The sequence below is a fragment of the Notolabrus celidotus genome, chromosome 1, assembly GCF_009762535.1.
Source record: "Notolabrus celidotus isolate fNotCel1 chromosome 1, fNotCel1.pri, whole genome shotgun sequence".
Lineage (NCBI taxonomy): Eukaryota > Metazoa > Chordata > Actinopteri > Labriformes > Labridae > Notolabrus > Notolabrus celidotus.
In genome coordinates this window covers 12,191,639-12,203,798 of record NC_048272.1, presented here as the reverse complement: position 1 = coordinate 12,203,798, position 12,160 = coordinate 12,191,639, and the positions used below count along the sequence as shown (strand labels likewise).

General features: G+C 38.3%; 1 protein-coding gene across 4 annotated transcripts in view; it reads left to right on the top strand.

Moving 5' to 3' along the window:
* The window catches only part of poc1a (POC1 centriolar protein A), a 68,244-nt gene that overhangs the window by 35,372 nt on the left and 20,712 nt on the right, over window positions 1-12,160 (top strand). For all 4 annotated transcript variants that reach the window (XR_004631558.1, XM_034685580.1, XM_034685571.1 and 1 more), the window contains exon 10: window positions 9,855-10,133. Coding sequence is in view for 3 of the 4 variants with exons in the window: in XM_034685580.1 (XP_034541471.1) it covers window positions 9,855-10,133 (279 nt within the window). In the remaining variant the exon portion in view is untranslated. The remainder of the gene's footprint in view (window positions 1-9,854; window positions 10,134-12,160) is intronic.

Genomic DNA, 12,160 nt, shown 5'->3' with positions numbered 1-12,160 from the left:
AGTGTTAAGTGTTGGCTCGTGATTCATATCGTTGCCAATGTGCTGTGTTGAATTATGGGCCATAAAACTGGATGAATTACATAAATAGCCCACTGCTATGTTTCACATTTTGTTGCTTCATTCAGTTGTTGCCTTCAGAGGCAATGGAAAGGAGAGATAAAGAAAGAGGTTCTGGACTAGTTTCTATTCCCCAATCCATCCTTCTTTTTTTTTTTTTACTTCTCCAGTACAAGCAGCTAAGGCTAACCCAACCAACCCTCTCCCAACATTTTCCAGCTCCTCCTGGGGGATTCCAAGGCATGCCCAGGCCACATGGGATGAATAAATCCCTCCAGTGAGCTCTGAATCTAGCCAAAGATCTCCTCCCAGTTGGATGTGCCCGTAAAAAATTTCAAAGAGAGGCATCTGAATCAGATATCGGAACCACCTCACCTGGCTTCTTTCGATGTGCAGGATCGGCTTTACTCCGAGGTCTACATCTGAGTTCCTCACCTTATCTTTAAGGCTTAGCTCATTCATCCTGTGGAGGAAGCTCATGTCAGCCGCTTGTATCTGCAGTCTTTCAGTCACTGCCTAAAGCTCACTACGACAGTCTGATAAAATGCCCAGCTTATTGCTAGTGCTACATTCATGCAGAAATCCATCCAACCTTCTTTGGGCTGAGCCAATCACAAACATTTATTCAATATTAGGCATGTTTTAGTTGCATCGTTGAATCAGATGGCAGTGCAGCTTGACACTGGAACTGAATGCAGCATTGGGTGCTATGCCTAGCCAATCATGACACACGAAAGTTGTTTATTTATGTGAAATATTCATGAATCTTTCGGCTGTACAGATTAGTTTAACAGTCATATTATCTTGAGTGGTAAATTAAAGCCACTGTTGATGGATCACCGCTCTTAAACCTTGAGTTTAAGCTGACTCAGCTCCTGACTGACAGGTCTAACTACATCATAGAGTCTCAGAGGTCTCCATTTAGATGATAAGCTTTAAACTGTGGTGCTTAAGAGTTGGAGTGTCTGACAGCTGTCCATTTTTTACATTTGAAACCTGCCGAGCTACCTGTTTGTGGTACAGCAAATGATAGGACACTTAAATTGTTGTTGCAGTGTTAAACATTGTGCTGTTACATTTATTTAAACCAAAAAATCAATCAAATGTGCAGAAAATTGGTGGCAAACCATAGGCTACAACAAAAGCTTCATGCTGAAAGGCATTGGCATTTCAGTAAGGGTTTGTAACAATGCTGAAAACACAAGAGAGAAAAAATCCTTCCAATGTTCCAGTTCCTCAGTAAACTCCATCCTCAAAAGACCTGTTCAGTCTCTTGAGGGTGGAGACATTCAACAGACATTTTGACGGTTGTACTTGTCGGTGGGTGACAGGTAATGATGACCCCATCCATCATACCATTGTGCCAGGCTGTATCATTCCAGAGCTCTGGCACCAGTAGAGGTATATGGGATGTAGCCATGATTAGTGTTATTAGTCGCACCTGTGTTTGTCAGACAAATTGTAACTGGGAGGTCTGTTGTCCATCATCCAGCAGAGCAGGAGAAAAGGTATAGCAAAAACAGTGTGACTCCTGCTCTTTCTACTCTGTAAAATCTCACTGTCTTTGTTCATACATATAACTCTTAATGCAGTTAAAGTCATACAGGGTCAGACTGCGACAGCACCCCTGCAGTGATAATAGTTTCAATATTTGAGCACATAACTCACGAATGACAAGGTTTCATTGGTTATTCATTCATCAGTACAGCACTTTGTGTTTCCTATTTAATGATACTTTAGAATCAGAGATCCTTCTTGTGAGTAGTTTTTTAACTGCTTACTGGTTGGAGTTTTTTTGTATTCTTAATCAGTTTTTGAATATGTATTTATTCTTAATTTTTAGTAAATTTTCACCAGCATTGGCAAAGAATTGGACATACCAAATTTTAACTTTGTACAACTTAAACTTTTTTTTTAACGATACAGTTTAAGTCACTGAAAATTGAGGAGCACTAAAGCATGTTTAGTGAGTTAGAAAACAGACCTATTAACTTTAGTCTTAGGATTACCTCTGTGTATTAACATTATAATGACGGCTGATGAAACCTTTTCAAATATTCAAGCTGAATAGAGTTAAATTGCCTTTAAAATGCCTTTGTTTTATTTAATGGTTTGCTGTTGCTTCTTAGACACAGAAGACTTGATTAAATCCTGACATAAGAGCTTGTTTATAAGAAATAGGGAACTGATTATGAATCGAGAATTGAGTCTAAACTGAGAATCCATTTTTGATATACTTTTTGAGCCTATTATGACCCCAAGAATCACAATCAAATCGTACTTTTTCACTGTTGTCATTTAATAGTTATTATTTGACATAACCACAATTTGATAAATCACTGCATCTTGCAAACAGAGAATAAGGACCACATTATTGATAAAACAGTTGAGATTTTAAGAATAATTGTATGTGAATAAATTCATAAATCCACAAGAATAATATATTTAAAGTACATTTACAAGATTAAAGTTGATAATATACAAGAACAAATTTATTCATGTAAATTAATGAGAATACATTTGTAAGTTTATGAGAAAAAAGTTGGAAATTTACTAGAACATTTTCAAAAAGTTGGAAATTTACTAGAACAAAATAGCTCACATTAGATGGGGCGACAGTCACTTGCACTAAAATGAGAACCCTGAATCGTCTTGTACAGATGTACTAAACAGCTATTCTCTACAGCCGGAAAGACAGACGGAAAGGCAGCCATTGTAGATGCGTGGGCAGGTTACCTTTTCAAGGTTCAAGGTTCCTTCATTTGTACCCACTGATAGATTTGCTTTACAGCGAGCGAGTCAGCTTCCTTCAAGTTCCTCATTTTTGGGCCGGCGACTGCTGATCTTCTGACCTTCCCCTTTAAATATCAAACAGACTGACAGTAGACTATAATTATGACTTTTTCTCTCTCATGGATTTAAAACGTTATTCTTCCAATATTATGACTTTAGTCGCATAAATTTAGTACTTAATTCTCGTAAAATGATGTCCTTATTCTCCAAATCCCACACGGGTGAAATTTTTTTTATGTTTCTTTGGGTTTTATTTTGGCCCATCTAACCCATAAATCACCCCCTCAAGTTTAAAGGTTGTCCTGTCTTTTTAAACGCCCGTTTCCTGTATCTTGCTCTTGTCTTTGAAAGTTTCAGGTGGAGAACCTGCTGTGTATGAAATAAATGGTTCTTCATACAGGTTGCAGGCTGTATTGATGGCTCGCTGTGTCAGACTAAGAGTTTAATTTGGGCCTCAGGAAATTTTCCACTGTTGGTTTTTCCACTCCAGGTGATTCATTAGGAGGGTGGTTACTGTGTGTGCTGTACGTGTGTGTACACTGCTGCAGATCGGGGGTTTTCCCTTCGCCCCCCGTAAGGTTACGGCAGTACAAGACGTGTTGAGTTTCCAGACAATATCGTGTTTTAGCATCAACATCACTATGTACACATGTCACATTGCAAAGGACAGTATGTAATAAGGTAAATAAATCTCACAACGGTGCGCTGTAATACTATATAAACCTTTTTGCTGCTCGATTGCAAATGAAAACTCCAGATGTTTGCTTTTTTGACTAACTCAGAGCTCACACACCCTTCTTAATTTGAACAGCACCTTTTTTTCTATTTAAAGATGATTTTTTTCATCAAACTTTTTCTGGTCATTGAGAGAAACATGAGGCTTTCTGCATATCTGCATACACATCTAAGACTGCTTTTCTATGTGAGCATGTGTGTGTTTATGAAGGAAGCAGGGCTCTGTGTGTGTTTAAGCAGCTGTTTTAATACAAAGCTATAAGTCGTACATTCAACAAGAGTTAATCCAGACTTGGTGCAGATTGTAGGCTCAGCAGAACTGCTCTATTGTCTCCTCTCATACCCTCTCTCTCACTCTCTCTTTTCCTCCTATCTTTGTACGGCCATACCAGAAAAATCACAGCAGGGCATAAGTGCACAAGGGGGGAGTAAAAGACCAAACCTTGTTTTTTCATCAGAATGAAAATATATGATGGTTTAGGGCCTCTATGATGCTACAAATCAGGCTGGAATAGTTCACTCTTCAGTATATTTAACCTAACAAAGCTAACCATGACATAATTTTATTTCTTCATCATATTATTTCTGTAATGATATGTACATTTTTTACCCTATGTTTAGAAAGCATCAACACAAATATTTAAAATCATTCAGTTGAGCTCCCCAGTGGCAAAACACATCATGTTACTTTGCGTCCCCAATTCTCTGTTATGTCATCCTCTGCATAACCATGAACTCTGCAAAGAAGTCATCACTACAGCACAGACTTTCCTTGTCTGGTATACTTTACCTTTTCACCTTTTTGAGTAAAATTGTAACCAGTTTTTTTTATTGTTTATCCTGCTTTATTGAAGTACTCATGGAAGTAGATGACCATCTTTTCAGCTCTGAATTTGCGTCATCAGCACTAACAGAATAGCTGAAGTAAAATGTATCTATATAATCACTTAAAAGCACAGACAAAAGTATCAAAGTGCTTTATGTGCTTTACACAACTTATAGAAAATAAAATAAAAGAAATAGGCAACAGAAGAGCTGAGGGAGGAACATGAGCCACATAAGTTTGTGTAAATTTAAGAAACACAGTTGCCGGATACAATAAACAATCAATAAGTTGCACATAAAACCAACTTCTCTTGTTTAGGATGTCTATTAATTGCTTGTTGATCATCATATTTTTTTCTTTCAAAATGACTCTGCTTTATGGCCTTTATGACCTCCTATTATGTTGAGGGTCAAATTGACCCTTTTTAAAGCCTATTTTAGGCAATATTTGCCTTCCAAACTAGTTAAATGCAGCATGAAAATTTGGGCAGCATGTGGCAGAAGAGGGGTCATGTTAATTTATCAGCATCACTTCATAAAAAATTTAAAATTTAAAATATATATCCCCCCCACTCGGAGAAACTGGTTGGACATTGTTGAAAAACTACACGATATGGAGAACTTCACACACAATTTAAGACTTCAACAATCTGCCTGCCAAGAAAAATGGAAAAAATGGACAAACTTTATAACCCATCAAAAAGTTTGAAGAGAATCTTATCAAGAAAAGCAAATAAAATATAAGTTTAAAAAAAAAAAAATCTATGTCATGTAAAACTATTGTATTTATATGTAGGGCTTTCCAATGTACATTAAAAAAGTTTTAACATTAATTTTAATGAAAAACGAGTGAGTTATCCTCATTGAACCATGATCTGTGAGGATTAAAGAACACCAATGGACTAAATCTTGGTTAAGTGGTTAGTAATGGAGTTAAAAATTAGATTTAAAAAAATGTGTTTGTGGGTTTTTTGGGGTTCTGACACTTTTGGATAATTGAATATTCCCTAGGTCAAATTGACCCAGGAACATTATTGCTGATCCAGAAAAACGAACATAACCGGAGAGTTAAGCATGAAACATAATTTAAAGGAAGGCTAGAAAAGGCCTAAAGTTATACCAGTTTTATTCCCCAAACAATGATGATTGGCCTAGCTCATACTCCACACTCGCGTAATCACTGACATTTATGCCCCTTTATCGCTGAGTGAGAGTCTTTACTGCTGGCAATTATGTGAGGTCTCCGATGTGGCCTTTATGCCAAGTTACACACTTCCTGCAAATCTGCAATCCTACTGACTATACTGTTGGACTTACCTTCCTGCTAATGGCAAACACATGTTTGTATATTAAAGCAGTATCTAATACATTCTGAGAACAAAAAAAATAATTAAATCATGAAATATGTGATTTTTTAAGTAACCACATGAAGCTTATTCACGATTGTTGTTATTCATTTTGAACTTGTAGATTTTTAAAAATGTTTTAAGTTAAATCTTCATAAAAGATCGATGTCATGGAAGTGTGACCCAGTTTCCAATTTTTATACCATCTCTAGAGCCTTCACTCACCCGCACACTGCACCCTTGACATCATTAAAGTGTGTGAGGGTCCAGTGCTCAGACTTAAGGGTGGACACTGAGATTGGGCCAATTTCAGAGGACAGTTTTGGATTTAGTGTTAATATTTGAGAAGCCATCTTTCTTAGTGCTCATGCAATTTCCTGTAGTATATAATATTGGGCGTCTTGGTGACCAGCTGGGACTTCGTTGATAAGAAGTAATATAGCTCATGTGCAGATGTTTGCAATATCACTGGTAAATATTGATTGCAAGCAAAAACATGCTAATCAAGTTTCTTTCCTCTGTGTTGAATATAACTCGTCTGTGGCTCAGTCCAGACATGCTCAGTGTTATGTATTGAGTATACATTGAGTTCTGCACCAGCTGTAAGTTGGTGGGAAAATGATCCTTCAGGGCATTGAGTGCCTCTTTTGCCATATTCCTCCTCAGTGTGCTATTGATTCTGACTGTGGGATCTCATTTTCACATATCACACTGTCCTGCAGAGCTGGAAGAAAAGCCTTTCCTAAGATCATTGTGACTTTACGACATAATTAGAAGCCTACAACTTTACTTTTCATATTGTCATTTCTACAGTTTCAGCCAGGGATGTCACATGACGTGGAATGTCTTTCCACTAAGCTTGGGTTATATGTTTACTGTTTGCCAGAAGTGACACAGAAACAGATACAACATCATATTGAGGAACACCAGCAGAAGACTGCAGTGAGTCACTGCCCAAATGTGGTGTGTCACCATGTATTACCCTCGTCTGTGTTAAATACGCCGAGCCAGGTGACCGCTGACAGCTCTGCTCATCTGACTTCATTTAGGAACAACACACTCTGACACTGTGGTCCCAAACATGTTCAGCTGAGTGTAAATAGATTTACTATTGTGTGGTGATGAGTAAAACAGCTGTCGTCTCCATTCTGTGATGGAGAATAGATAGTTTTGGGTCTCACAAACACACACACACTCGTAGACACACTTTTTTCCTCACAAGCAGACAGAGGTCTGCAGAGACAGACAGGAATATGGAGACACCTATAGATGAGTGCACACACATTTTAGTCATATAGGCATGGTGAGGAAGAGATGTGGTCACTGACCTACATGTGTGTATGTCTCGTTGGGTTAATCACAACACAGGCAGACTGACTGGCAACTTGTGTGGGTATGAGTGTGTTTGTCTAAAAGATAAGGTCAGCAGTTTCCCTCTTCAACCCCAAACCCCTCTGAACTTCTTGTAACAATCTTCTTTACTCAGACAAAGTTAATGCAAGCAAACTTTCCTATATTTTCCTTTTTGTGCATTCAATTATTTTTTGCTGGAAAAAAATAGATTTAAAATTTGGTAAGGTAATTGATAAGTTGATGAATAAAAATAATTTAAAAAAGTTAATAATACTCAAATCTGTCCCTTTTCTAGAACGTCAGGTTTTAGGGTTAATGTTTAATTATCAAAGTTTGTTGAATGTTTTTTTTTGGCTCTGTTTAGAGCTGCACAATATATCACAGCTTTGTTGTAAACACAATACAAACTGGACTGGACGTTTTCAATGTGTTTGCAACAAACACACAAACACATTGAAAGTCCAGATGTATCACAACAAATTATAAAAATATAATAAAATATATATAATGAATAAATACATAATAACAAATATACTGTGTAATAAATATATAGGTAGCTCGTAAATAAAAATAAAAATATATAATGATAAAAACTATAATATTTTTCAATAAACAATTAATGCTTTCTGACTCAGAATGCTATAATGTTAATGTTGGATGGAGGCCTCGGCATAGTGTAAAAATGTTTATGTGCTGTCAGATGAAGCTCAAGCTAGCTATTAGCTAACATCAGACTAATTACTGCCAATTAAGGGATTGGGGAAAAAAACTTCTTTTTGATTTTTTTTTTTTTCAGGTGCAACTTGTGCAACAAGAGAGAGTTATGACTGATACTTTTATACTAGCCCACACTTGTGCATAGAGAAATGACTTCATTGGATTTATCTGATGTAAATTCTTGTTTTATTTCTTTCATATTACAATATACATCGATAAGGCAGTATAATATTTTCCCAGTATTGTGCAGCCTTACTCGCATATTTGCTTAGAATTACCTCTCAAGCTGAAAGAAGCCCTTTAATCTAATAGTTTAAATGTGTTTTTTTTGACCAACAGACTCTTGTGGACTTGGCACACAGAGGCTGTTTTTTTCCATTGCATTATTTGGACCCTTGCACTCTGAGTCCAATGCATTTATTTTTGTATTCAGGGCCAATCCCCCCCCGCCCCCCCCAGCCACACACCCCACCCGCCCCCCGCGACCATATTTCCAATATGGCTGCTGCTGTCGATTGGCTTCAAAACAGCGCTCAGTAACAGATGGGTGACGTCACGGATACTACGTCCATTATCTATACAGCCTATGCCTAGTGTACATCCTTTGATTTGCAATCAGTACCTAGCATCATCAATCCCAAGCTGGTGTGCGATAAAGTGCTGTAACTGATCCTTAAAACCAGCATTTCTGTTGTTTTATTTTTGCCATAAAGTGCTTTGTTTTGAGAGACAAAGTAAACAAGACTCTCAGCTGCCATTTTGGTTTTTGACGTCTGCATGTTTGCAGCTCCAAATAATAAAACAAGCCTCTAAAGGATTTCGACAGATGCGAAAAATGTAAGAAAATGAAAGATGTTCCGAAAAAATAATGATGGACAAAAGTTCCAGAATCAGCGTGCAAACGTAATTGACACAACATGAGATTCTATTTATTTTTAAAGGTGGAGCAATTTTGGACAAAAATCTGTCCTGTGTGTAAAGCCTTAAGCTCAGATTCATCAGGAAAAGAACATTTTTATTCAGGCACTCTCTCATAAAGCCAACTTCCTATATTGCATGAGTTTGACATTAAAGATAAAAATGTAAAAAGGTTGATTCACACCTTGTTATATATGCTCACTTCTGACATTTACATTTCTAAAGCTCTGTTCACTTCTATTAAAATTAAGAAAAAATGCGTTCATCAGACATTTTAAAGGAAAAATTAAAAACAATGACCCTCAAGGATTACTCGACTACTTGATCAAAGCCAGTAAGGTCACATTATGGCTACACATCAGTGTCAACATTTAATGACACTACATTCAAGATGATGAAAATGTTTGTCCCTGATGATAGATCAGGCAGAATTGAACCTTTGTGCCTATAAGAGAGTGTATGCATCTACTGTATGCAGTAGATGCATTGTCAAACTGAGCATGAAAATGGTGTGCCGAGGGTTGACAGTTCTGTCTGATGTGAGGCAACTATGGAGCAGGCGTAGGAGGAAACTGCTAGATGAACATCATTGTTGTCAGAAAAACATTTGAGTCACAAATATTTGTGGTATCGGCCACACACTCGGCTCATAAAGGGAGCCTGACAGATCTGAGCAAAACATGTTTCTCATAGCGAGCATCAAAAGGTTTGTCGGGGACATATGCATTTTATGAGCTGAGTAAGACTCAGGAGGTCACAAAAATTACTATTATTGTAACACGGTACAAATACTTTTACTACCCTTCAGAAAGTCAGGTTGTGATTCATGAGTGATGTAATTCAAGACTTTGTTCTGTCAGTATTTAAAAGACCACAGCGAGGATTTTAGTTTTAGGTTTAAATACTTAGAAGAAATACATTTTAAAAGAGTCAGAGTTAAGAGATTAAACAGAGACCCATCTCGTTGTTTCAGCCATTTCAGTATCTCTGCTTTGTGCACTCTGCGAGGATGTTCGTAGGCTTCACATCACTATCATATTGTACTTGAAGCACATCAGAGAGCATCTGATTTTCTAACATCTCCTCACCCTCCTTCCTCTCTGTTTCCAGGCCTCTGAACCATCTGAACATTTAAACGGACTGGACTCCCACACCGCCGCCCACGCTCCGAGCTGCAGTCGCAGCGGCAGCCACGGGAAAACCACTCATTCACACACCTACAGACACCCCAGCTCCACTTCCTCCTCCACCCAGCAGACACAGAGCAAGGCCTCACCTCAGCACCCGCAGCGGGTTCAAGCACAGTCCCAGGCCTCCGACGGCGGAGTCCCCACTGGTCTCGCCGGCACCCTGGAACACATCATAGGTCAACTGGATATTCTCACTCAGGTAAGCAGAGCATGTGTTAATCTTTCATGACAAGCAGCATGCATTGTGCTCTCACTGAGCCTCCCACTCACACTGTTCAGAACAAATGCTTCCTTTACTTTCTACCTGCTCGCCAGAGGTTATTTCAGCAGCACTGGCACGAAAATATTCTGAGAGAAAAACCTCTTCAATGCTGTTTAGTACTGCAGCAGACTGTTGCAGAGACTCAACATACAAGTGTACGTCTGTGGTGGATGGCATTCCTGGCATTCATTGTATCATTCTGATACTTAATTTGAAATGCTTCTCTTCAGGAAACACCCAGGACTTCTTCCTAGCTAAGGATACCTTGCTATTACAATTTTAAAATGTGATTATTATGCTTTATGTAACAGATACAAAATTCCAAACTCAGCTGTGAGCAAATAGTGGAACAAACAGAGGAAAAACTGTCCAAGAAGCAAAATAAGTCTACCTACACCTGCTCTCTTGCAATAGAGAGCATAAATGATCACAATAAACTATTTGTGATCAGTTACCATCTTTGGCATAATACCTTTACATTATGGGGATTGAGCTTCTGGCCCCTTTGCTTTTACAGTTGTTTTTTCAAACTCTAACCAGCAATGGTTGGTCTGCCAGAGAGAGCAGGCAGAAGCAGAGGAGTGTATTCTCAGACCTCTGCTGAGTTTTGAGTAAACAGTCATTATGAGCAAACAAACAAAGAAAAGATCAATGTCTACACGATGATGACAGATCCAAAGAAAATAAACATATTTGTCGTCAGGATGCAGACAAACAGCAAGAACCGTCAGTGGGGATGCTGTTTGGACCCTCTTTAGGGAGTCTAAATATACAGCTGCCGTTTTCTCTTGTTGCCACAGGTGAGGCCAAAGGATATAAAAATGAAATCTTCAACGTTGAGTTTCTAAAGTTTTGGCCAATCATTTTTCTTTACAAAGTTATATTTGCTGTCTGATAGTTCTTCTAAACTTTAAGACATAAAGAGATACTATATTTTTTAAGAGTCGACTGATATCAGTTTTTCAGGGCCGATGCTGATACTGATTATTGGAAGTTCATGTGTCCGGTAACTAATATTTGGAACCGCTATGAATTTTAAGTTTAACTCCAACACAAAACTTTTTTAAATGCCTTTAGAAAAGCTGAAACTATACATATAATATACAGTCATGGCCAAAAGTTTTGAGAATGACACAAACATTACATTTTCACAAAGTCTGCTGCTTCAGGGTTTTTAGCTGTTTTTGTCAGATGTTTCTATCGTATAATGAAATACAATTAGAAGCATTTCATAAGTATCAAAAGCTTTTATTGAGAATTACACAGAATTCATGCAATAAGTCAATATTTGCAGTGTTGACCCTTCTTTTTCGAGACCTCTGCAATTCTCCCTGGCATGCTGTCAATCAACTTCTGGACCAAATCCTGACTGATGGCAGTCCATTCTTGTATAATCAATGCTTGGAGTTTGTCAGAATTTGTGGGTTTTTGATTGTCCACCCGCCTCTTGAGGATTGACCACAAGTTCTCAATGGGATTAAGATCTGGGGAGTTTCCTGGCCAAGGGCCCAAAATCTTAATGTTTTGTTCCCCGAGCCATTTTGTTATGACTTTTGCTTTATGGCAAGGTGCTCCATCATGCTGGAAAAGGCATTCTTCATCACCAAACTGCCCTTGGATGGTTGGGAGAAGTTGCTCTCGGAGGACGTTCTGGTACCATTCTTTATTCATGGCTGTGTTTTTAGGCAAGATTGTGAGAGAGCCCACTCCCTTGACCGAAAAGCAACCCCACACATGAATGGTCTCAGGATGCTTCACTGTTGGCAAGAGACAGGACTGATGGTAGCACTCACCTCGTCTTCTCCGAACAAGCCTTCCTCCGGATGCCCCCAAACAATCACAAAGGGGATTCATCAGAGAAAATGACTTTACCCCAGTCCTCAGAAGTCCAGTCCCTGTACCTTCTGCAGAATATCAGTCTGTCCCTGATGTTTTTACTGGAGAGAAGTGGCTTCTTTGCTGCC